This window comes from Stenella coeruleoalba (assembly GCF_951394435.1).
Source record: "Stenella coeruleoalba genome assembly, chromosome: 6".
Classification (NCBI taxonomy): Eukaryota; Metazoa; Chordata; class Mammalia; order Artiodactyla; family Delphinidae; genus Stenella; species Stenella coeruleoalba.
In genome coordinates this window covers 2,862,299-2,887,979 of record NC_137151.1, presented here as the reverse complement: position 1 = coordinate 2,887,979, position 25,681 = coordinate 2,862,299, and the positions used below count along the sequence as shown (strand labels likewise).

Here is a 25,681-nt window from a genome sequence, read left to right as displayed (position 1 = left end):
CATGCTCTGGAGCCCATGCACCACAACTAGAGAAAAGCCTCCATGTCAGAAGTAGAGAGAAGCCCACGCACCACAACAAAGAGCCCGCGTGCTGCAACTAAGACCTGACACAGCCAAAATATAAATATTTAAAAGAAAAATCACAAGGGAAATTAGAAAATACTTTGAGATGAATAAAACTGAAGAAACAGCATGCCAAAGCATTTAGGATTCAGCTAAAGCAGTACACAGAGAGAAATTTATACTTGTAAATGCCTACATTGAAAAGGAAAGATCTCAAAATAAACAACTTAACCTTCCATCTTAAGACACTGGAAAAAGAGGACAAACTCAAATAGAAGGAAGGAAATAATAAAGATTAGCACATAAATTAATGAAATAGAGAATAGAAAAACAATAGAGAAAATCAATAAAAGCAGTTAGTCCCTTGAAAATATCATCCAAATTGATAAGACTTTAGCTGGACTGACAAAGCAAAAAAGAGAGAAAACTAAAAATACTAAAATCAGAAATGAAAGAGGAATATTACTACCAACTGTACAGAAATGAAAAGAATTATAGGCAAATATTATAAACAACTGTATGCCAACAAGTTAGATAATGTAGGTGAAATGGACACATTCCTAGAAAGACACAAACTAACAAAACTGTTTTGAGAAGAAATAGAAAATCTGAAAAGACCTATAACAAGTAAATAGATTGAATTAGTAAATAAAAAAATCTACATCAGGGAAAAGCTTAGGTAAAACTGATGAATTCTACCAAACATTTAAAGAAGAATTAATAGCAGTTCTTCACAAAGTCTTCCAAAAAATAGGAAGGGAGGGATTTCTTCTCAGCTCACTCTATGAAGTCAATGTTACCCTGGTAAGAAAACCAAACACAGCGCAAGAAAACTACAAACCAATTCTCTTACGAATATAGATGGATAAATCATCAACAAAATACTCTAATTGAATCCAGCAATATATAAAAGGGCTTATATACCATGGCCAAGTGGGATTTATCTTAGGAATGCAAGGTGTATTTAACATCAAAAATAAAATAATGTAATACACCACATCAATAGAATAAAGGGTGAACACTGCATCTCAACAGACACAGAACAATTATTTTATAAAATTCAACACCCCTTCATGGTGAAAACAATCAATATGCTAGGAATAGAAGGTAACTTCCTAATCTCGCAAAGGATCTCTATGGAAAAGCCCCAGCTAACATCATACGTACTGGTTAAAGACTAGATGCTTTCCCCCTAAGATTAGGAACAAGACAAGATGTCCAATTTTTGCCACTTCTATTCATAATGGTACTGGAGGTTCTACACAAAGCAGTTAGTCAAGCAAATGCATTAAAAGGCATCCAGATTGGAAAGGAAGAACTCAGCCTCCATCTCCCCACAATAATTAACAATTAGCTATCCATTAATGAAAACAGCTCTGGGAGAGCTCCGGAGTCCACTTGAGAAAATTTAGTAATACAGTGGAACCAAAAACCTGAGAATAACTGCAAGAAAAAGAAGGAAGAAGACAGCTTCATTTTGACTGCATTATCCCTTCCCCCAAGTTGGGGTTGCTCAGTGCCATGAGGGAACTTCCCAGATAGGAAGAGTTCCCCTGGCCAGGAAAGGAAGAATGGAGGAAGTGACCAGTTTCCCCAAGACTTTCAGAGCACCACACGAAGCTCCCACCCAGAATGGCAAAACTGAAGTGTATTGAAATGGCTAGGAGCAAGGAAGAAAAGCAGGGGATACCAGTGGCAGCCATGCAGTGGGAGTGAGTGTGGTTCTCAGTGACCTGCTCTGCAGAAAAACTTAGCAGATTTCACCACCATGGACCCCTGCATATTTCAGCAACTTTTGCCCTATAGGTATTCACGTTCACTGATGCCAGAAGCCCGAGTCCTTCCTTGCTCCATTTCCCCACTCTCCCCCCCTGCACTTGGGGAGCCTGGGAACCGCACGGGCAGCAAGCAGCCCTCTTGAGTGCAAGACAGCAGCCTACACCTCCACAGCTGACCCCGCCACAATGTGCTTCCTTGCAGCTAGTGCCTCCAGCTGTGCCTTTCCACACTGCAGGCCTCCACTGCAATGTGCAGTTTGGGAGCGGGTATCCTGGCAGCCACAGGAGAGCACTCCGGCCGCCAGCCTCCACAGCTACATGTTGGTCTGGATCAGGCCCTGTCTTCTGTCACTAGCCTGCCCTGCTGCATTGACCTGCCGCCAGCCACTTGAGCTATGCACTTGCACACCCCTGGCCCAACCCCTGTCACCAGCCTCCATTACACTGTGCATGGCTTGTGGGGCTGGGAAGTGTGCAGCTACCGCAGGGCCATGGTAGGAATCCCACAGCTGCTAGTGAGCTTATAGTTGGTCCCAGCCCTTGCTGCTTGCCTTGGCCCCTACCGCTGTCTGTGTGTCTGCAACTGGCAGGCACTATATAGGCACTTGAAACTATATAGGCACCTGCAGTTGGCCCTCAGAGCTGAGTGTGGCACATCATTGGCTCTGGCCACCATCTCTGCCTATCCTGGTGTCTAGCCACTTGACCCCAAGTGGTACTATGGACCCCAGTACCCCTTGCGGCCACTATGGACCCTCAGCAGTACTCACCATGGAGCACACAGTTGCTGATGATGTAGACCCTAGCAGCCTGAGCCAAAAGACATGCCCCACCGGACCTGGCGCCACCGTATGCGCCTGCTCTTGGTGCCCCGCACCACTGACCGAGGGCCACAGCGCACTCCAGCATGACCCCACCCCTAGGTGAAAGTCTTCCCTTACCCGTAAAGTCTGGAAAAGGTGACTGCTTCTTCAAATGTGCAGACATGCAAAGCTATAGGAATCATGAAGAATCAGGGAAACATGACTCCACCAAAAGAACCTCCAGTAACGCCCAAAGAAATAAAGATCCTGAATTTCCTAATAAAGAATTCATAATAACTGTTCCAAAGACTCTTAGCTACAAAAGAACACAGATAAACAATTTAATGATATCAGGAAGACAACATAAGACCAAAATGAGAAGTTTAATGAAGAGATAGAAGATGTAAAAAAAGAACCAAACAAATTTTGGAGCTGAAGAATGAAATGACAGAACTGAAGAATTCAGCACAGAGCTTTAACAGCAGACGACCAAACAGAAGAATCAGTGAGCTTGAAGGCAGATCAATTGAAAATATCCAATGTGAGGAACAAAAAGAAAAAAGAACGAAAAGGAGTGAAGAAAGCTGGTGGGACTTTCATGACACCATTAAGAGAAACAATGTAGGCATCATTGGAATCCCAGGAGAAGAAGAGAGGAAGAAAGGAGTAGAAAGCTTATGTAAAGGAAATAATAGCTGAGAACCTGTCAAACCAGGGGAGAGATTTGGACATCCAAGTTCATGAAGCTCATAGGTTACCCTAAGATTTCAGTCCAAAATGATCTTGTCCAATACCCATTATAATAAAACTGTCTAAAATCAAGGAGAATTTTAAAAGCAGCAAGAGAGAAAAAAAATCATAGAAGGAAACACCCATAAGGCTATCAATGGATTTCTGAACAGAGACCTTGCAGTCCAGGAGAAAAGGGGATGATATGTTTGAAGTGCTGAATGGAAGAAACTACCAAGAATACTATACCCCGCAAAGTTGCCCTTCAGAAATGAAGGCAAGAAAAAGACTTTCCCATGGGCTTCCCTGGTGGCGCAGTGGTTGAGAGTCCACCTGCTGATGTGGGGGACATGGGTTCGTGCCCTGGTCCGGGAGGATCCCACATGCCGCGGAGCAGCTGGGACCATGAGCCATGGCCACTGGGCCTGCACGTCTGGAGCCTGTGCTCCGCCACGGGAGAGGCCACAACAGTGAGAGGCCCGCGTACGGAAAAAAAAAAAAAAAAGACTTTCCTTACGCACGTGGCTCCCGGAGCCTCCTATCCCTCCCCCTGTCTCTCAGGCATTCTTCTCACCATTTAAAGTGAAGTGTGCATTCGTTGTAACAGTGATTTGGCTTTGATGGATTATCTGAAGCATTCTTCGATCTCCTTGCCACAGAAATTATATGAAAATGTATTCGCCAAAATGACCAACACAAAGGGGCACCTGCTACACGTTCTCTAGGCCTTTTAGAAAATATGGAGTTGTTCCTTTGGCCACATACATGCGAATCTACAAGAAAGGTGTTATTGTAGATATCAAGGGAATGGGCACTGTTCAAAAAGGAATGCCCCACAGATGTTACCACGGCAAAACTGGGAGAGTCTACAATGTTAACCCAGCATGCTGTTGGCATCATTGTAAACAAACAAGGGCAAGATTCTTGCCAAGAGAATTAATGAGCGTATCAAGCATATTAAGCACTCTAAGAGCCAAGATAGCTTCCTGAAATGGGTGAAGGAAAATGATCAGAAAAAGAAGGAAGCCAAAGAGAAAGGTACTTGGGTTCAACTGAAGCGCCAGCCTGCTCCACCCAGAGAAGCACACTTTGTGAGAACCAATGGAAAGGAGCCTGAACTGTTGTAGCCCATTCCCTATGAATTCATGGCATGATGGGTATAAAGAAAATAAAAGACCTGGACTGGAAAAAAACAAACAAACAAGACTTTCCCTAACAAATAAAAGCTGAGGGAGTTTATCACCACTAGACCTGCCTGCAAGAAATGCCTAAAGGAGTTCTTCAAGCTGAAATGAAAGGACACTGGCTGATAACATGGAAATATATGAAAATATACAACACACTGGCAAAAGTAAGCATATAGTCAGATTGAGAATACTGAATACAGAATACTGTAGTATGGTGGTGTGTTAACTACCTAACTCTAGTATAAAGGTTGAAGGATAAAAGTCTTAAAAAAGAGCCATAGCTACCACAGTTGATCAATGGATACACAGTAGAAAAAGATGTAAATTGTGGCATCAAAAATATGAAAAAAAGAAGGGAATAAAAGATTAGAGGTTCTGTGTGCAATAGAAGTTAAATTGTTATGAGTGCAAAATAGACTTATATCTCTAAGATGTCATAATGTAACCTCATGGTAACCACAAAACAAAACCTTCAGTAGATTCACAAACAAGAGAAGGGAATCAACGGATATCACAATGGAAAATCAGCAGTTCACAAAGGACGGCAGCAAGAGAGAAGGAAAGGTACAAGGGAACTCCAATAAGCCAGAAAACAGTTAATGAGATGGCATTAATAAGTCCTTACCTATCAATAATTACTCTAAGTGTTAAAGGATTGATTTCTCTAATCAAAGCACATAGAGTGGCTAGATGGATTAAAAAATAGAACCCTGGTATATGCTGCCTACAAGAGACTCACTTCAGTTTTAAGGAAACATACACTCAAAGTGAAGGGATGGAAAAAGATCTTCCTTGCCATTGGGAAACAAAAGAGAACAGGAGTAGCTATACTTATATCAGACAAAGTAGACTAACCTGAAAACAGTAGCAAAAGACAGAGAAGGTCATTAGACAATAATAAAGTGGTCAATTCATCAAAAATATAACAATCACAAATATATTCACACCAACATCAGAGCATCTAAATATATTAAGCAGATATTAACAGATCTGAAGGGAAAAATAGACAACAATACAATAATGGTAAAACACTTCAATACCCCACTTTCAACAATGGATAGATCATCCAGACGGAAAATCAAGGACACATGGAACTTGAACCCTATGTTAGACCAATCTAACATATACAGAACATCCTATCCAACAGCAGCACAGTACACATTCTTCTCAAGTGTGCAGGAAGCATTTTCCGGGATAGATCTTACGATAGGTCACAAACAAGTGTTAGCAAATTTAAGAAGATCAAAGTCATACCCAGTATCTTTTCCGACCACAGTGGTATAAAACTACAAATCAATAACAGGAGGAAAGCTGGAAAATTCACAAATATGTGGATATTAAATAAACACTCCTGAACAACCAGTGTGTCAAAGAAGAAATCAAATGGGATATCCAAAAGTATCTGGAAACCAATGAAAATGGAGACCTAATATATCAAAAGCTATGGGATACTGCAAAAGCAGATCTAAGAGGGAAGTTTACAGCAATAAATGCCTACATTAAGACAAAAGAAAGATATCAAATAACCTCATTTTTTACCTCAAGGAACTAGAAGAAGAACAAACTATCCCCAATGTAGGCAGAAAGAAGGGAATAAAAAGCCAAGCAGAAATAAATGAAATAACATCCATAAAAACAATAGAGATGCTTAACAAAACTGAGAGCTGCTTTTCTTTTTTAATAAACAAAATTGAGAAACTTTTAGCTAGACTACCTAAGGAAAAAGAAGATTCAAATAAATAAATTCAGAAATGAAAGAGGAGACATTACAACTGAACGACAGACATAGAAAGGATCATGAGACTATGAACAATTCTACACCAACAAATTGGATAACCTAGGAAAAAACAGATAAATTCCTAGAACATGCAACCTACCATGACTGAATCATGAAGAGAGAGAAAATCTGAGCAGAAGAAGATTGAATCAGTAATTTAAAACATCCCAGCAAAGAAAAGTCCAGGAAGAGATGGCTTCACAGGTGAATTCTATCAAATATTTAAAGGAGAATTAATACTAATCCTTCTCAAATCTTCCCAAAAATTGAAGAGGAGGGATCACTTCCAAACTCATTTTACAAGGCCAGCATTACTGTGACACCAAAACCAGACAAGGACACTACAAAAAAGGAAATTACTTACCAATATCACTGATGAATATTGGATGCAAAAATTCTCAACAAAGTATTAGCAAACTGAATTCAACAATACACTAGAAAATCATATACTATGATCAAGTGGGGTTTGTACCAGGGATGCAGAGATAGTTCAGTATCCACAAATCAATCAGTGTGATATACCACATTAACAAAATGAAGGGTAAAAGTCATATGATCATCTCAATAGATGCAGAAAAAGCATTTGACAAAATCAAATATCTATTCATGACAAAAACTCAACAAACTGGGTACAGGGGGAACATACTGCAACATAATAAAGGTCACATAAGACAATCCCACAGCTAACTTTATACTTAATAGTGAAAAGCCAAAGGCTTTTTCTCTGAGATCAGGAACAAGACAAGGATGCCCACTCTTGCCACTTTTATTCAGCATAATACTGGCAGCCCTAGCCAGAGCAAGACAAGAAAAAGCAATAAAAGGCATCCAAATGGGAAAGGAGGAAGTAAAACTGTCTCTACTTGCAGCTGACATAATATTGTATACAGAAAACCCCAAAGACTCTACCAAAAAACTGTTATAACTGATAAATAAATTCACTGAAGTTGCAAGATATAAGATCAATGTACAAAAATCAGTTGTGTTTCTACACACGAAGAAAAACAATCAGAAAAAGAAATCAAGAAAACAATCCCATTTATAGTTGCATCAAAAAGAATAAAATAGGACTTCCCTGCCAGTCCAGTGGTTGACTCTGAGCTTCCAGTGCAGAGGGTGCGGGTTCAATCCCTGGTCAGGGAACTAAGATCCTGCATGATATGTGGCATGGCCAAAAAAATAAATAAATAAAATACCTAGGAATAAAGTTAACCAAGAAGGCAAAAGACTTGTACAGTGAAAACTATTAACACATTGATGGAAAAAATTGAAGAAGACACAAATAAAGGCAAAGATATTCCATTCTTATAGATTGGAAGAATTAATATTGTTAAAATGTCCATACCACCCAGTGCAATCTATGGATTCAGTGCAATCCTATCAAGATTCCAGTGGCGGGCTTCCCTGGTGGCGCAGTGGTTGAGAGTCCGCCTGCTGATGCAGGGGACACGGGTTCGTGCCCTGGTCTGGGAAGATCCCACGTGCCGCAGAGCGGCTAGGCCCGTGAGCCATGGCCGCTGAGCCTGCGCGTCTGGAGCCTGTGCTCCGCAACGGGAGAGGCCCGCGTACCGCAAAAAAAAAAAAAAAAAAAAGATTCCAGTGGCATTTTTTCACAGAAATAGAACAAACAATCCTGAAATTTGTATGGATCCATAAAAGACAAAGATAGACAAAGCAATCTCGAGAAAGAACAAAGCTAGAGGCATCAAGCTTCCTGAGTTCGAACTATATTGTAAGCTATAGTAATCCAAACGGTATTTATTTATTATCTATTTATGGCTGTGTTGGGTCTTCGTTGCTGCACGCGGGCTTTCTCTAGTTGCGGCAAGCGGGGGCTACTCTTCATTGCGGTGCGCGGGCTTCTCATTGCGGTGGTTTCTCTTGCTGCTGAGCACAGGCTCTAGGCACGAGGCTCTAGAAGGTAGGCTCAATAGTTGTGGTGCACAGGCTTCGTTTCTCTGCAGCATGTGGGATCTTCCCGGACCAGGGATCGAACCAGTGTCCTCTGCATTTTCAGGCAGTTTCTTAACCACTGCGCCACCAGGGAAGTCCCAACAGTATGGTATTGGCATAAAATCAGACACGTAGATCAGTGGAGCAGAATAGAGAACCCAGAAACAAACCCACACATATATGGTCAATTAATTTAAGACAAAAGTGTCAAGAATATAATGGAGAAACGATAGTCTGTTCCATAAAACTGGTCAGGCCACATGTAAAAGAATGAAGCTGGATCACTATCTTACACTGTACACAAAAATCAACTCAAAACAGATTAAAGACTTGAACATAAGACCTGAAACTAGGGCTTCCCTGGTGGCGCAACGGTTGAGAGTCTGCCTGCCGATGCAGGGAACACGGGTTCGTGCCCCGGTCCGGGAAGATCCTACATGCCGCGGAGCGGCTGGGCCCGTGAGCCATGGCCGCTGAGCCTGCGCGTCCGGAGCCTGTGCTCCGCGACGGGAGAGGCCACAACAATGAGAGGCCTGCGTACCGCAAAAAAAAAAAAAAAGACCTGAAACTATAAAACTCCTAGAAGATAAACATAACGAGTAAGCTCTTTGATATTGGTCTTGGCAATTTTTTTGATCTGACATCAAAAACAAAGACAACAAATGCAAAAATAAATAAGTGGGACTACATCAGACCAAAAAGCTTCTACACAGGGACTTCCCTGGTGGTCCAGTGGTTAAGACTTTACCTTCCAATGCAGAAAGTGTGAGTTCAATCCCTGGTTAGGAAGCTAGGGTCCCACATACCTCACAGCCAAAAAACCAAAACATAAAACAGAAGTAATATTGTAGCAAATTCAATAAAGACTTTAAAATAAAAAAAAATCTTTTAAAAAATCAATAAAAACCTTCTGCACAGCAATGGAAACCATCAACAAAATACAAGGACCATTTATAGGATGAGAAAAAATATGTACAAATCATAGATCTGGTAAGGGGTTAATCTCCAAATTATATAAAAAAATCTTACAACTCAATAGCAAAAAAAATCACAATCTGATTAAAACATGGGCAGAGGAACTGAAGAAATGTTTTTCCAAAGAAGACATACAGGTGCCCAATAGGTACATGAAAAGACGCACAACATCATTAGTCATGGGGGAAATTCATATCAAAACCACAATGAGATATCACCTCATACCTGTTAGAATGGCTGTCATAAAAAATAAACAAGAGATAAGTGTTGGCAAGGGTGTGGAGAAAAGGGAACCCTTGTGCACTGCTTGTGTACTGTTTCCTTCTTCATCTGTCAGTGGACACTGGAGTTGCCTCCACAGTTTAGCTATTGTGCATCATGCTGCTATGAACTTGGGTATACAAATTTCTCTTCAAGACCTTGCTGTCAATTCTACAGCGCATTTTTTGTTTGTTTACTATTACTATAAGTTTATTAAGATAGTCTATTGACTCTCTCTTGGCATTAAATTTCTTTCCCCCTCTTTCCATTGCCTTTTATCACGCTGCTTCTCACCCCACCCTCCCACCTCTGCTGTACCCCCAACCCCTCCAGTGAGGATGCTGCTCCTTCCTCTGTGCTGTCGTGGCCCTGATGCCGACATGTAACTTGTGCCTCCACCTCAGGCCAACTCTCCAGATAGATGTGCGATCAGTTCTGTAGATCATTTAACTTAGGGGGTGGCCACCTTTTTCTGTAAAGGGCCAGATGGTAAATATTTTAGGCTTTGTGGGCCATGTGGCCTCTGTTGCAGCTGCTCGCCTCTACCATCATAGTGGAAAGTAGCCAGAGACCAGACTAACTGTGTGGACACGGCTGTGCTCCAGTAAGATGTTATTCACAGAAACAGGTGAAGGGCTGGATTGGGCCTTCAGCCATAGTCTGTGGACTCCTGATTTAAGTCAAAGAGATTTTATATGATTTTTGTTTAATCTCAGATCAGAAGGTAGCAGGCTTTAGTTACTGCAGCCCAGGAAAAGTGAGAGGAGAAAGGTTTTGAGCCTAGACAGCTGGTGGATTTCCTGCTGGGGAAGCCTGTTAGATAGATGGCCCTTATTCCAGCCGCCCTGGGGTCATCCATTCTCAGCCACAGAGGGGAGGCAAGGACTAGTTCTCCATGAGGAACATACTCAGGAGGTAAGCGGTTGCCCACGTCTTTATCTGGTGTGTCCTTAAATGACATGGCACTCTATTGACCATGTGTCTAGCGTCTCTAAACTGGATGCCCTAACATCTGCCCTGCATGCCTGTGCTGCACACGCCTCGTCCTGGACAGTCCGGTCCTGAGTCACCTTGCCTTGGCTCACGTGTCCGCTGGCACGTGCACCTTTCTCCTCGGGAGGAGTTCTCCTGCTCAGGCATGAGTTTCAAATCTAAACCAACCGATCCAGAGCTCACATCCCAACCACCTCCTTTTTTGGACTCTCACACTCCTGCCCACTACCCACCTGCGCTGATCCCCCAGGACCAAGTCATAGACAGCTAGGGACAGCCCGTGCCCAAGCGCCACTGAGCTCTTCCCTCTGGCCAGTGCTAAACTGCTTGCACTGCCTTACACACCCCTTCCCCCGGAGACCACAGTGAAGTGAAGGCTCTTGCTACAGCCCTCCGCAACCCGCCAGCGCCTCCTGACCAACGCTAGCGCTTCCCTGTGCCGTCCTGCGTAGGACGCTACGGCCCTCAGCTCGGAGACCGTGAGCAGTAAACTGTCTTTTTCAATGGCAGTTGTTTCCTGATCTATTGGCCTTAGCATCCCCCAAGTTTTCTGTTACGCACTGTTTTATAGCAGGGCTGTTTAATTTGTACTCTGGTATAAGACCAAGAGTGCAATAAGAGGTGAGTTGGCCTCGCGGTGCGGGATTACCCTGCCCCTTTCTTCCATATTCGTGGGAGCCCTCTCCCCCGGCGTAGGCCCACCCGTTGTTCCTGGCTGACTCCAGCCCACCTCTTATTCTCGGAGCCGCCCACTCCTTTGTTGCCACCTCTCCGTGCAGCTGTGTGGAGCCCCCCAGTTTAACATCCAGTTCTGTATTATTATATCCTGTATGGTTTCTTTCAGGGATGTTGCTTATTTTCCCAGCTACACTGATGGGTCTCCTTGGGGACCAGGCTATCCAGGGCCAGGGACACAAAGCGCTGTAAGGGAAAGATGGAAGCTTTGACCTCTCCGTGGCTTCACCTTTTGTTAGCTTTGTGGCCTTGGTTTCAGTGCTGATCTTTTCTGAGGTTTGGTTTCCTTATCTGTGAAATGAGGATGAATGGAAATAGTCCTGTATATATATATATTGGTATCTGGGTCTGGTGTGCCCTCCCCGTACCAGTCTTAAGATTACAGATGTTTTATGAGGAATGCTTTTTTTCTTGCATTAAATAAGTAATGTGACCACATTTTAAAAGTTTCCATATTAGAGAAGAGAAAAGTAATCACCCATACTCCTTGTACCATAATTCAATTACTATTAGCCTTTTGATTTTTTCTTATTTGTGCATTTTCTCACTTAATTTATTTTAACTTAAGTGTTCTGATTATGAATTACTTGTAATTAATTTAACGATTTTCATATCCTGCTTTCCTACTTAACATAGTTTTTTTGGACTGTGTACTTTTAAAAATATGGAGGCAATATTTTTATTTTTGATCAATCATAAAACTTAGTTTTCTACCCTGGTATATTTCATATCTACTGAAATAATAGAGTGGTATGAGTTACTAGTATCATTATGTACTGGCTCTGCATGGAATTGGCATGAAGATCCTATTTGTACTGAAATAGCAACTTCAATAAATTCCTAATCTTTGTACACTTAAAAACTAATTTAAAAATAAAATGTGACGGTAAAGAAGATGTAGCTTTAATAACATCTGCAGTTAGAAGAAACAGGTCGGTCAGATAGTTTGATTTAATCATATCTTATTTTAAAATTGAAGGTCCATTTTAGCTTCTTACCTTCTGAAAGAAAAGCTCAACATCTTGGGCAAGTTGGGGTGTCTACTAAGCTGTGCGGGTTCTGTCGTGCTGATTATCCACTCCCCGAAATCTGAGAGTGTGACCACTCAGGCCGAGCTGGAGGAGAAGCTGACCAACCCAGGTAACTCAGAGCTGTGGTGCCAGAGAGCTTGCCGCCTCTGGCGTGGTTCTCCCGGCTGGAGCTGTACCCTCCGCCCCGCTGTGGTCTGTCCTCCAGGCCCTTGATTCCTCTTTGCTCACCACTGTCTGCTGCTGCCCCCCGGGGCTTCCCTGCTGCCGTGGCCCCTTTGCTGCCTCCTGGGATCTGGACCTTGTGCATGGACGCTGTCCCCCACCCCGCATCTGTGCGCCCATTCTGCGGGATCGACCCCAGGCTGCTCCTCTCAGGACCACCATGTGTCCAGGCCTCCATGCTTCCCTCTGAAGTGAAGCTCTCAGAGAGCCGAGGTCTGATTTAATTCATCTTTAGAGCCCCCGCAGAGCCCTGTACTTTTTTTTTTTTGGTATCTACTTTTGACATAATTTCTTTTTTTTCATAACTGCAATCACCACCACCCCTTCCCCCTAATGAGAGAAAACCCAAAGTACTGCACACTCAGGCCCAGCTGCTTTTTCTGCTTCTTCTTTTTTTTTTTGTTAATTAATTAATTTATTTTTGCCTGTGTTGGGTCTTCGTTTCTGTGCGAGGGCTTTCTCTAGTTGCGGCAAGCGGGGGCCACTCTTCATCATGGTGCGCGGGCCTCTCACTGTCGCGGCCTCTCTTGTTGCGGAGCACAGGCTCCAGATGCGCAGGCTCAGTAGTTGTGGCTCACGGGCCCAGTTGCTCTGTGGCATGTGGGATCTTCCCAGACCATGGCTCGAACCCGTGTCCCCTGCATTGGCAGGCAGACTCTCAACCACTGCGCCACCAGGGAAGCCCCCCAGCTGCTTTTTATGAAATAAAGCCTGCGCACTTGCGTTCAAGCTACTTCTGATTTTTCTGCAAACACAGCCCACACTTCGGCAGTATTTTACGTTTGCGTGTGCTGCTCTCTGCCCTCCACTACCCCTTGCCCAGTTTATAGGTCAGGCTCCCAGGCAGCTTTCAGCTGTAGTATCTTCCTGAATCTTCCCCTGCAGCAGAGCTCCATAGTCTTTTTCTTATCCTTGAGGAAGAGGGGCTCCCACCACCTGCTTGCTGATACACATGTCCAGGCTGTTCCCAGCCCTCAGGCCCAGTGCCTGGCACCCCCTTTACAATCTGGAAATGAAGTTCATGGAAAATACAACTCCTTGTACATATAATAGCAGTCAACATAATGCCCTAAGAACAGTACTTTGGAATAAAATGGAATGCTCAGGTACAACTATAGGAGAAGACATATTAAAACCAGCAGACCCCACACCGTGTGTGCTGTGAATCTGGCAGGTGCAAAACAGACCGATGTGGAGGTGTTGTGTTATTGACTCAGACACTAAGGATTTTGCCATCAGCAATGGGATCTTCTTTTTTGTTTTTTGTTTTTTGGCTACGCCAGGTGGCCTGCCAGATCTCAGTTCCCTGACCAGAGACTGAACCTGGGCCCCACCAGCGAAAGCCCGGAATCCTAACCACTAGACCACCAGGGAACTCCCAGCAATGGGATCTTCTGAAATGGAGTATAACTCTTGAAGTTCTGAAAAATTCAATGTATATTAAGTCCTTGCCAAATTACTCTGTTTTACACATAAAACAGGTTCTAGCTCTGATTATTATAAATATTTTCCACTTTCCTGTCCAAGATGACATCCCGAAGTCATCAGGAGAACAGGATGATTTTTCATTGTGTGGGGCCGTCTGCACATCACAGGACCCCTGGCCTCTGCCCACTGTGTGCATCCCCCAGTCACTGCAACAGCCAGAAACACCCCTACAGCTTCCCTGTGTGTCCTTTGAGACCCCGCGTGACTCTCTTTCTCTCCCACCCCACACGTAGGAGTACTCTCTGCCTAGGGTTTGTTGAGTTGACCATCTTGTGAAATGGTTTTAAAAAAATTCTCAGGACTTCCCTGACAGTCCAGTGGTTGGAGCTCTGCACTTCTGCTGCCGGGGCACGGCTTCGATCCCTGGTAGGGGAAGTTCTGCGTGCCGCACAGTGTGGCCGAAAAAAAATCTCAAAGCATCTGTGTAGACTTTTATTGTTATAAAAATGTTACTAATAGAGAGAAGACTTATTTACTGACATGTAATATATAGGAGCTATGAATGTTTGAATGGTGAAAGTGATGATGGGAATAACTTTTGTGGAGTGAGCTCAGGGGCTGTGGTAAAGCACATCCGGAGCGGTAGGGTGCCCCGGTGACAGCGGGGCTGGGGGGTAGGTGGCGGAGCACGTGGCGAGGGCTGCTCTGCTTCGCCCCCTGGGTCACCGTGCGCCCTCTCGTTTCCAGTGTTCGTAGGCTATCTGTGCATCGTGCTGCTCATGCTGCTGCTGCTGATCTTCTGGATCGCGCCAGCCCACGGGCCCACCAACATCATGGTCTACATCAGCATCTGCTCCTTGCTGGGGAGTTTCACCGTGCCTTCCACTAAGGGCATTGGGCTGGCAGCCCAAGACATCTTCCACAACAATCCGTCTAGTCGGCGTGCCCTCTGCCTGTGCCTGGTGCTCCTGGCCGTGCTTGGCTGCAGCATCATCATCCAGTTCAGGTACATCAACAAGGCCCTCGAGTGCTTCGACTCCTCTGTGTTTGGGGCCATCTACTACGTTGTGTTCACCACACTGGTCTTGCTGGCCTCGGCCATCCTCTTCCGGGAGTGGAGCAACGTGGGTCTGGTGGACTTCCTGGGCATGGCCTGTGGGTTCACCACTGTCTCCGTTGGGATTGTCCTTATACAGGTGTTCAAAGAGTTCAACTTCAATCTTGGGGAGATGAACAAATCTAATATGAAAACAGACTAGGATGTAACAGGGGGTTGGATGGCTTGAGGAACAGGAAATGGATGTGGCTTCTGGTCCTGATTTGTCGTGAAGTAGAAGAGACCGTAAATCGCTGGTGTTGGAGTTGCCTGTATATTAATGGATGGGCTGGTGGAGAGTGAGGATGTGTTGCTCAGCACTGGGGTGGGGGCCCAGCCTTCTGTACTCTGAAGTTGCTCAGTGGTTGCCTGGGTGTCATCTCTCTCTGATGAGAGGAATCTTATGTTCATTGCCATTAACCTGGAAGCTTTCATGAATACTCTTTGCTTTTAAAACACGTCATCATTATTTAAATAGAATGGGCCTTTTCTGATTAGTCTTTGCAGGGGAACAGATATTCTTACTTAGAAGCTTACTTTGGAAATGGGAGAAATTGTTGTCTTGAAGTCTGACTCTACAGTAAATGTGTCTGTAGTTTTTTAATTTTGCATTAAGCATGTATAACATTCAGGTGTCAGATCCAAATCAGAGGCATATACATTTAATTGGTTTTAATCCTCTGATGTGTTGACTCTCCTACCCCCAACTCCTAGACATTTTAATTGCAAACAGAGAGAGAAGAGTGAATGGAAATGATATACTGTTCCATTTGCAGGATGATTTTCAATAGCTCAAATCAATTTCAGTGCCTTTATTACTTGAACTATTCACTTAATTTGACTATTACTGTGTGTATGTTCTCTTAGATTAGAGTAATGCAGCCTCCTTGATTATACTTTAATATTTCACTCTTCAAAACATAAATGTTCAAAGCAGTTAGAAATTATAGTATATTCATTCACTGGAAGAGAGTCAAGACTAAGGGCACATTGGAGTAAATCAACCCTTTCAGCATGTAGTTATAGTTCAATTAAAGACAATTGACTTAAGTAGCATGAGGTATTTTATTTGCATTCAGTCTAATGTAACTGGGATCCAATATTAAATATATTCATGTTCTCTTTCAGCAAGCATTGTGGCCATTAAGAAGAAATAAATTATTTAACTTGATAATAAGGCTGTTAAATGAGAGAGTAACTGTTCAATAGCACATATGAGTTCCCTGTAATTCAGGAACAAGTTAAAGGACACAATTAAGTTTAGGCTATATTCTACAAACTGGAACACACATAGTTTTCAAAAGAATTTCTAGCAAAAATGAAAACAATTTGTAGCCATCTCCCTGTTGTTTGAGATGGCAGAGCACCCTACAATTCCTCAGTCAAACTTCTGAAATGCAAAATAGCCATTAATTATTCCAGTATTTGGATCAAAGAGGTCACTTGGCTATCGATAGTAACCTTGCATGTGTATTAAATGGGAACAAAGCACAGAGTGATGCAGATATTCATCACGATATCATGTACTTCATTTGCAGTGGTTCTCCCACCCCTGCACCATGCGGCATGACGGATCTTAGTTCCCTGACCAGGGATCGAACCAGTGCCCGCTGCAGTGGAAGCTTGGAGTCTTAACCACTGGACCACCAGGGAAGTCCCATGTGTACCGTTTTATCTAAATAGGAAGCTATGCCAAGTTGAAAGATGGGATTGGGTAAGGTAGATTTGGTGATACCCAATTAAATAATACCCAATTAAAATTACTAAGGAATGTCAATAGGAAAAAAAAAAGTGTTTTTTCGTACAAAAAGAACATTTCTAAAGACCTAAGGAATAGTTCCCTAAAGTGTTGAACAAAGAGACTAAACTAAATGAGGATAGTTTAACATAGAGAAAAAAACACCTTTATGAATTAAAAGTACATGTGATGATCATGGGTTGTCAAGTGATCTGTGAACTAACAGCAGCAAGAATATTTAAAAAGTTTTAAAAATCTTATAGTAACTGATAGTTAATAAATGCTCAAAAAATGCATTACTCTTTTTATCAGCTCATGAAGGTTTGTTTTTTATCATCAGTATTTTTAGGAATGCAGGCCGTAATTTATTGAACTGAACTTTCTGAAAGTATAATGCAGGAGTATAAATATACTTTTAGGCATAAAAATCATTTCTAGGTAAGGAGTATGAGATATTCAGAGAATACATGTGGCTATACAAGTATAATGAGAAAGTCCATGTGTCATATGGAAATTACCATTTTTTTGTTTACAGTTTACATGTGAAGCTTAGTTTATTTAAATTCATCTATTGATGTTCCTGATTACAATTAATCCATGATTATTCCATAGATACTTAGAGGTGATATTTTCTGGATTATCTCCCTATGATTTTTTTTAGAGTAAAATAGAATCTCAAAGTAGTAATAGTTTGTCTCCTCTTGAAGGTGATAAGTCCCAGAACAGTTAGACTCTCCCAAGTTTACATCTGTTCAGCAAATTACCTTGGTAGGATACACAACTTCCCTTCCAGTGGAACACAGTTCATATCATCCATTGTATTCCAAAAGTGTGACTCTAGCCTGGAAGTAATTGACATGACCAGCAGTCGAACAGCCTAATTTTCAAGTTTAACATAGAGCGTTTAATATCTGACTTATAGTATTTATTTTACAGATTCATGTTTTTATAATTTGGAATTACAAAAAAAGATTTAAAAAGTAAAGCTTTGAAGGGTAGGGCCCAGAATGGGGATAGGTCTTATATTGGTCTTTCCAAAAGTAAATACATATAAAACATTTTCATTATTATGGTATTCTTTGGGTTTTATCTTCAATTAAAGCAAGCCTCCTCTAAAATCATATGTTTGTGATATGATATCCAGGCTTGCTCTGGATAGATACTTAAATAGGCCATTTCTCTCCTGTCTTACTTGGACAATGCCTTGTTTTCTCATCTGAATCTTTGCATTTAAAAAGATTGCTTCCTGTTCTGCTCAGTGATCAAGTGTAGGGCCTATTAAGGATTCTAACCCAAACCCAGCACGAAGACCACCCTGGGTGTTTTGCTGTTCTGCAGGACTGCTCCAACTCTGCAAAGAAGGATCCGGAGAGAAGGGCAGTCTGCTCCCTGTCACATGGGGAGCAAGAACTGCCCACGGCTGGACCTTCAGGGGGAATCATCACTCAGATGTTATTATGGTCTTTTCACATTAGAAAATTAGTGAAATACACTTTGCTGCTCTTGGTTCAGCAATAAGAAATATTCCTTCAAGTCCTACTTCTCAGGCCAATTTGATTTATGCAGTTTTATTTCCAGAGGTTCATTCCAGCTGTAGTAGATTGGTCTTCGGGTTTTTCTTTGGGTTTCACGTCTGATAGAAGAGAGCACTGTTGAAGTATGCAGTCACCTCTCACCTTCCTTCTTCCTCGACTGCTCAGCTCTTTGTAAATACTGCGCTCCCTTCTAGAGGCCAGTTTCTAGACATCCATAAAGTGCTCGAGATGCACTGTCTACACGCGTGGATGAGTCCACGGAGACTGAGGTGTTGATCACAGGCCACTGTCGTGCTGCCTAATTCTTGTTGGGAGATGACACCTCTCGTTTCTAAGCTGCTCAACTAACCCAGAAGAGCAGTTTACAGAGCTATGCCCATCACTCTTCTTTGATGCCTACTTGATCCTGACTTAGACTTCCTGGGACTGAGTAGGAACTTGGAAAGAGAAGAAGCTTTAGTTTAGATCTGTTCATTGGCTGTCTGATTGGCTTCAGTGGTCTGAAGAAGTTGTCCTTAACTGTGTCTGACACCGCCGAAGTAGTTCACCTATCAAGCAGGATTAGATGGAAACTTGGTGTTCCACCTTCTCAGGGACCAAAAACGTAACATTAACTCCTTGGCATTGACCTTCCTCCCAAGGACATATCTGTGTTAGTTTTTCATATGTTTTACTCATATTCATAGCTAGAGGTCTGTTAGCTTGAGTTAGGAAGAGAAAAGATCAGTTTGCACACCAGTCACACCATAAAACAGTTTATCATATAAAATACCTCAACTATATGTATTCCTCACTTCCACCTCACAGTTGAACTGGTGATGAATTTTAAGGTGATTTTTCACATCTGGCCAGATTCTTATACCTCCATCATATACTTGAAAAGATTAAGAATTTTAGGAATGGGAACAAGAATTTGGCCCAATATCTACTCATTTATTTTCGTACACATTTCTCACATGCTATTAAATGCAACAAAGAATTATATTTTAAGAAAATGTAACTCTGTGTTACATCAAAAACATATTGTCTAGTGAAAAGTTGATATTCAGTAGAACAATGATCATGTAAATAAACATCTATTTCAAATGTACCCAATGTGATAAAAAGCATAGTCTAGGGCCCAGTGCATGAGCCGGGGAGGATTTATTTGTTCTTTTCTCTGTTTTTCCTTGAATTGTGCAACTATAGGTGAGTCACTTAACCTTTCTGTGCCTCAGTTTCTCTACCTCTAAATGGTGGGATGGGTCTCCAAATCTGTGTTAGAGCACTCACATGTTTAGTTTGTGCTGGTAGCCTCAGACCAGAGCGCATGTGCAGGACTCCTTTGGAGCGATGCACCATGCATCCTGTCTGCTCAGGACCATGCTGTAGACACACAGCTTCGAGCACTGAGTAAGCAAAGGAAGCACTGGGTGTAAAGTCTGCATGATTCCATGAAGCTTTAATTTTCTTTTTTTTTTGTTTTAAAAGGCAGGGTTTTATATTTTCTGTTGTAAAATATGGAAATTAAGCAAGGACTTTAAAAACCTGCACTGAGAGATCACATTCTGATGGTGTGATGAGCTTCTCTGACATTCTGCAAAGGTTTATGTTCTGCAGAAGAATCAATGACTTGTGAACCAGATTGATTCTGTTGCGGTGAATTTGTAATGAATGATGCTGAACTTCCTGCTTCCAAGCGGCTCAACCCTGACCATGAACTACCTGACACCAGGTAAATGTCAGGAACTCCCAAACCACTAGTGCCAAAGGGTCACATTGAAAAGTACACAATATTTCTTTTATTTGTCAGACTATAATAATTTGCTCCCCCCTGCCATGTCAGTGTTTTTGCAGTTTGGAAAAATTTAAGGGTACTGTTTTTCCAGTAGCATTCCTGAGTGTTTTTGCCTTTTTAAATGATAACTATTACTGTCTTGTAAAATGGAATATAATTGTGAAAGAGAGGAAGAAGACTAGATAAAAAAATGTAAAATGTTTGATTGGTTGCATAAAATTTTTTTCATGTAAATGTATCAGGGAAGCTTCCAATTAGCACACACACCCATTTGTCAATGACTAAGACTTGCTTATATTTTGCTTTATAGAAGTAGTCATAGCATGTTGTAATTGCCTTATGTAAATAAAAATGCTATTTATTAAGTTTTCCAATAATATTTATTAATCTGTATGTGTTTTAAAATAAAATAACTTATTTCTAGCTGAACACTCGTTGCTTTTTTGCCCTTTACATGAAATGCTTGTGTGGTCTCAGGTTCCATATCACCCTAATTCCTCAATCAAATGCTTCACATTTTCTTTGTAGAAACAAATAGCCCAGGTCTCCATCACAATGTAGAAAATGTCTACCCGAGCATATATTAGGGAGCAAATCTATGATGTGTGAAGCATTCACCATCCAGTGATTACCTTCTGATACAATGAAATGATGGTATTAAAGAAAACCAGCTATATTTTAATAACGTGTACATGTTTTTGAGGTGTATAACATGTTTTAAACACATGGAAAATATGAGAATCATAACACATTTTAATATTCCAAGTGTCATGAGAAATCTTGTCATTAATCTTTATTAGTGTCCTATAAGTAATTTTATTAAATGAAAAAAATATTTCATTTGAGAAAAAATATTTTTCCTTAGGCTCTATCCAAAAAGATTTGATGACTCACATTTTGATCAAAGTATACCTGTATAGAAGTCAGGAACAAACATTTTAAGAAACCACTAAATGTTTCTATGGATAACCCTTTCCACACAGGTTTCTGGGGTCATGAAATGTATAAGTGCCAAATTCTACAAAAACCTGCCTGGGTTGGTTACTATTAACAAAACTGTTAGTTGTATCTGCTAGCCAATCACAATACTGTTGAACCTGAGCTCTACATCTGGATCTGAGGAGTACAGAAAATCAGGCATGCTCCCTACCCTTTACTTCCTTTGTTGATGGGTCATGTCCCTGTCAGGTGGCCCTTAGGCATGACATTGTCAGCATCTTTGATGTAATATTAATCATACCATATTTTGAACCTCATATGGTAGGTAGTTTCAAAAAGGCTTTTTGTGTTGGAGAGCTGAGGCACAGTCAAGAAATAAAGAGAGGGCTTCCCTGGTGGCGCAGTGGTTGAGAGTCTGCCTGCCGATGCAGGGGACGCGGGTTCGTGCCCCTGTCCGGGAAGATCCCACATGCTGTGGAGCGGCTAGGCCTGTGAGCCATGGCTGCTGAGCCTGCGCGTCCGGAGCCTGTGCTCCGCAACGGGAGAGGCCACAACAGTGAGAGGCCCACGTACCGGAAAAAAAAAAAAAAAAAAAAGAGTGACTTAATACAAGATTCCTTTATTCTTTCTCGTATGTCTATGGGTCAACAGCACAATTTTGTGGACCTCAACCAGCTTGGCCCAATGTCTGGTCTCTGAGTCAACTAGGTGGCTTTGTAAGTTGCTCTGCTCCACCTGGTCTCCTCCTCCAGCAAACTAGTCCAGGCTTCTTCTCATCATGATTTAGGCTGGGAACCACCACATTTTCTTGGCCAAAGACAGTCCCAAGGCCAAGGCCAAGGCCAAGGCTGGAGTGGAACTGCAAAGCCACTCTGCAAAATGGGTGGGCACATGGATGAGTAGAGAATCAGAGCCATTTTTATCAATCTACCACATCATCAGAGACCAGCTTGCCAGCTATCAATAGTCAATGTAATTCCTTATTTGACCATGTCATCTAGCTAGAATTCAGCTGAGACCAAAAAAGTAAGCAAAAAAGTTCCTCCGGAGCCAGTTCTAAAAAGCACATCTGTCTGGTTGCCAAGCTTACAGATTAAATTAGAAGCTGTATAGTTACCAAAACCAGACTGGTCAGGGGCTGTGCAGTCTAGAACGTTAACAGTCCAGTTTGAAAGGAGCAAATTATATCTGGCATTTTCTGGCTAAATAAACATAGACTTCATTTTAGAAAGATTCCCACCCAAAATGATTTAAATTTGGTATAATAGTGTTTCTGTATCTAGTCAAAAACTGGAAGAATATCCCCAGAGGACTTTTGCACCTGTAACAAAGGTATTACTGATTTATTAGCAGGTCTCACTGCAGATGTAGCTAGTTGCGCTTTCCGTTTCTAATAAATGAGCCCTCTGTCTTGGTCCTTTTTCGAGGAAATCATGATGATGGGTCCCAGGAACTTGCCACGTTCCAGAAGCAGCCAAGGCAGGACAGCTTAACAGTGGGTTTTCTGTGCATCTCATGAAAAATAAATCTCTGCTCCAAGTGTCGGGAGACCGGCTTTAACCAAACCACAAACTCTTCCAAAGAACTTAATCTATTCCCCGATTCGGTTAGTTAACGTTTGGGAAGAGAGGGCCTGACCCTGAGCCGAGCCCCGCCCCGCCCCCATCTCTTGGTCTCGCGCCTCCGCGTCCGCCAACCCGCCCCGGTCTACCGGCCTCGCTCTAGTCCCGCCCCTTGTCCTCTTGGAGCACCTTTCCCTAGGGGCTCTTAGGGACACCGCTTAAACTGCAGCTTCACATGTTAACCGCGCGTGGGAATTCACGGCACAAGGTACTTTGGCTTTGATCATTTGATTGCCCAACAATACGTGGCAAAACGCTGCCTCCTAAACCTTCTCTCTTTGGCCCGCCCCGCCGCCCTCCGCCAACCAGGACTTGGAAAACAGACTGGAACACAACCGGAAAGCGAGACGGGGGCGGAGCGTTTGCCGCGCCGCAGTGCGCGCGCGCGCGCGGCATCTCTTGCGTCACTCTGCCGCGCCCAGGTTCTTCTCGGCCGTGCCCCCTGGACCTGGTGGCGGAGGTGGAGGCCGGAGGTCGTCCGGAGCAGGTTCCCCTGGGCGCTCCCCCATGGAGGAAGAGGTGCGCACGGCTGCAGCCCCGGATGCTCGCACTTCCCACTGGACGGCGACGAAGGCGGTGGCCGCGCGTGCTCTGGAGGGGGTGGCCCGTGCGGCCTGTACGGGGGTGTGAGCGGAGGTGACCGTGGCCGGATAGTGGAGGGCAAGCCGCGCGCGGGGCGGGCCGGCCACCGGCGGTGAGGTCGCCACTTTCTTCCTTTCAGGCAAGCGCGAAGGGGCTGGGGGCAAGCCTGCCCATCTTGGGTCGGGAAGGACTCTTCAGGGGCGCCTTTCTTTTCCCTGGGGACCCCGAGCCGCGCGTGGTCTGAGATGGGGTTTCCCCCGTAACCTGCATCGAGGAATACCACCGTGCTTTGGATTGCCAGTAAATCCCACGGAAACCGGCCTGGCCCTGTCTGGGGCGCGTGTTCATTAAGTTCATTAAGATAGTTTCCTATTGTTGTGAGTTGGAAGATTGTTTCAGCTACTGCGGAGATATTAACTGACAGTTGAACAAGCCTTAGATGTCGCTGTAACGGTTTGAACATGACTTGTTTAATTTCCTAACTTTTATAAACTCAGAGATTCCGCTCTCCCTCTCCATACAGCTGAACAAAACTCAGTATACTTTTGGTTTTGTGTTTGTCTCTTGAATCTCTTTACTAGATTTTTCATTTCATTTACTATAGACCGTGCTTTAGTTCTGTTTTTAGAAATTCTCTATATACCGCGAGTCCAGTTAGTACTTTTATTTTTTGTTAAAGTACTGTCAGTGAATGTGAGGGAATAGAGATCTTTGTTTCATACCAGTAAGCTGTCCATTGAAGCAGTATGTTATGATCTGTTGAGTTGGTATTATGTTAGTTGGTAAGTAAAACGAGTATGGAGGGTAGTAGTCAAATTTTAAAAGTGTTCAGTAACTATTCATTCCTTTTGCCTATTTCTGTATTTTCTTCGTTCCAGGCTGGAGCTACTCTGCCAGGGCTTAAAACTTTAAATGAGAATAAAGGGTATTATTTACGAGGAAATGAGAGTGAATAAGTCATCTCTAACCTCTTCCAGCCTTGTTTTCATAAGAGAGACCATATTAAACGTACATGTAAGTTAAAGTTTTAATTTATAACTAATGTTGGAAATAGGGTTGGAAATTTAGGTTCTGTAGTATTTATAACTACTACTATTAGAAATAATTAGCCAAATGAGAGGTTGGAAAAAATTAAAGCAGTGTAAACCAAGTAGAAGTAAAGACTGAGAACTCTTAAGGTTTTATTATGATGTGGGCAGTCTATATAGAAGTTGAGTCCAGTGGACACTTAGGTTCCAGTTCAGGCTGTTTAACTTTCTGTGTGATCCTCCACATGTGATTTAACCTCAGAGAGGTTTGGTTTCTTTACCTGCAAGGTGGGGGTAATGATACCTTTTTCTTATTATTGTGTAGATTAGAATTAATGTGTTTCAATCACCAGGAGCAGTGCCTCTGTAGGCGTTCTATAAGTGGTAGCTATTACTATTAGGGAGACATAATAATAAAAAACAATTACACTAGTTTTCAGGAAATTTCCATTGTATAAAAATACTCTGCTGTGGTATCCCACCTACCCTTGTTCAGTTAGTGTCAGCCACAGTGGCCTTTCTTTTCCAAGGAAACTGCATACTTGCTCATGCCTCAGTGCCTTTGCACTTCTTTCTCTGCTTTGTTCTTTTACTGTCTCTTTCAAGCCTTTACTCAGTGTTACCTTCTGCACTAGACCTCCTAACCAACTTAGTTAAAATAGAAGCCCCCCAACCCAACTCCCCAATGCCTTTAACGTGCTTTACTTTTCACCATAGCATTCACCGCCTTCCAATATTGTGTCCTTATTTACCAACAGAAGGTAAACTCCATGAGGGCAGGGTTTTGGTCTGTTGTATTCACTGCTGTATCCCTGTTCCTAGAACATAGTGTGTATTCATGTAAATATTTTTTGATTGAGTAAATGAGATAAGCATACCACTTGTCCATAGGGGGATATGAGTCATGTACATTAGTAATCATAATAAGGGCTAGAAAAGTGTCCAAAGAGAGGTTCAGATTAAAGGCTAGGGAATTCAGAAAAGATTGGCTTATGGAATTCAAGCAGGGCTTCATTGTGGAGGTGCTTTTTTGAAGCAGGTCCTTAAAGATGAAAGGGATAATGTAATAAAGTTATAGAGGAGTGAAAGGAATAGGTAAGAATGGCAGCAGTATGTTGGCTTAGGGTGGAACCAGGGTATGTGAAATACAGTATCGGGAAGTTAAGATTGAAAAGACAGGTTTGGAACAAATGGTGAAAGGTCTTAGTTACTGGCTTACAAAATTTGGAATTCTTTCTGTAAATAGTTGGGTAGCCATTCTAAGTTTGTAAGCAGGAGAATGAGACGACAGAGATGTGTTTTATAGAGCAGTGTGGTAGCATGATGTTTTTAAACTGGATTAGGGTCAGAAGAGACATGGAGATGCCAGGCCACATTTCAAAGGTAGAATCCATCTGGCATCCTTGGCCCTTGTATGCAGTTTGGGTAA

At 42.6% G+C, this 25,681-nt stretch overlaps 1 protein-coding gene and 1 pseudogene across 5 annotated transcripts in view; both read left to right on the top strand.

Annotated features, from left to right (window-relative positions):
* NIPA1 (NIPA magnesium transporter 1) overlaps positions 1 to 20,501 on the top strand; it is a 41,771-nt gene extending 21,270 nt beyond the window's left edge. For 3 of the 4 annotated variants that reach the window (XM_079923760.1, XM_079923762.1, XM_079923763.1), the window contains 2 exons: positions 12,234 to 12,394; positions 14,683 to 16,677. In XM_079923760.1, coding sequence (XP_079779886.1) covers positions 12,234 to 12,394; positions 14,683 to 15,194 — 673 coding nt within the window. In that variant the 3' untranslated portion in view covers positions 15,195 to 16,677. Of the gene's footprint in view, positions 1 to 12,233; positions 12,395 to 14,682 lie in introns of all 4 variants that reach the window. The other variant, XM_079923761.1, reaches the window with a different exon arrangement.
* LOC307187991 (large ribosomal subunit protein eL21-like) lies at positions 2,562 to 4,527 on the top strand (annotated as a pseudogene). The gene is made up of 2 exons: positions 2,562 to 2,764; positions 4,075 to 4,527. The product of its transcript is annotated as a large ribosomal subunit protein eL21-like (transcript).
* Positions 20,502 to 25,681: the final 5,180 nt, after the last annotated feature.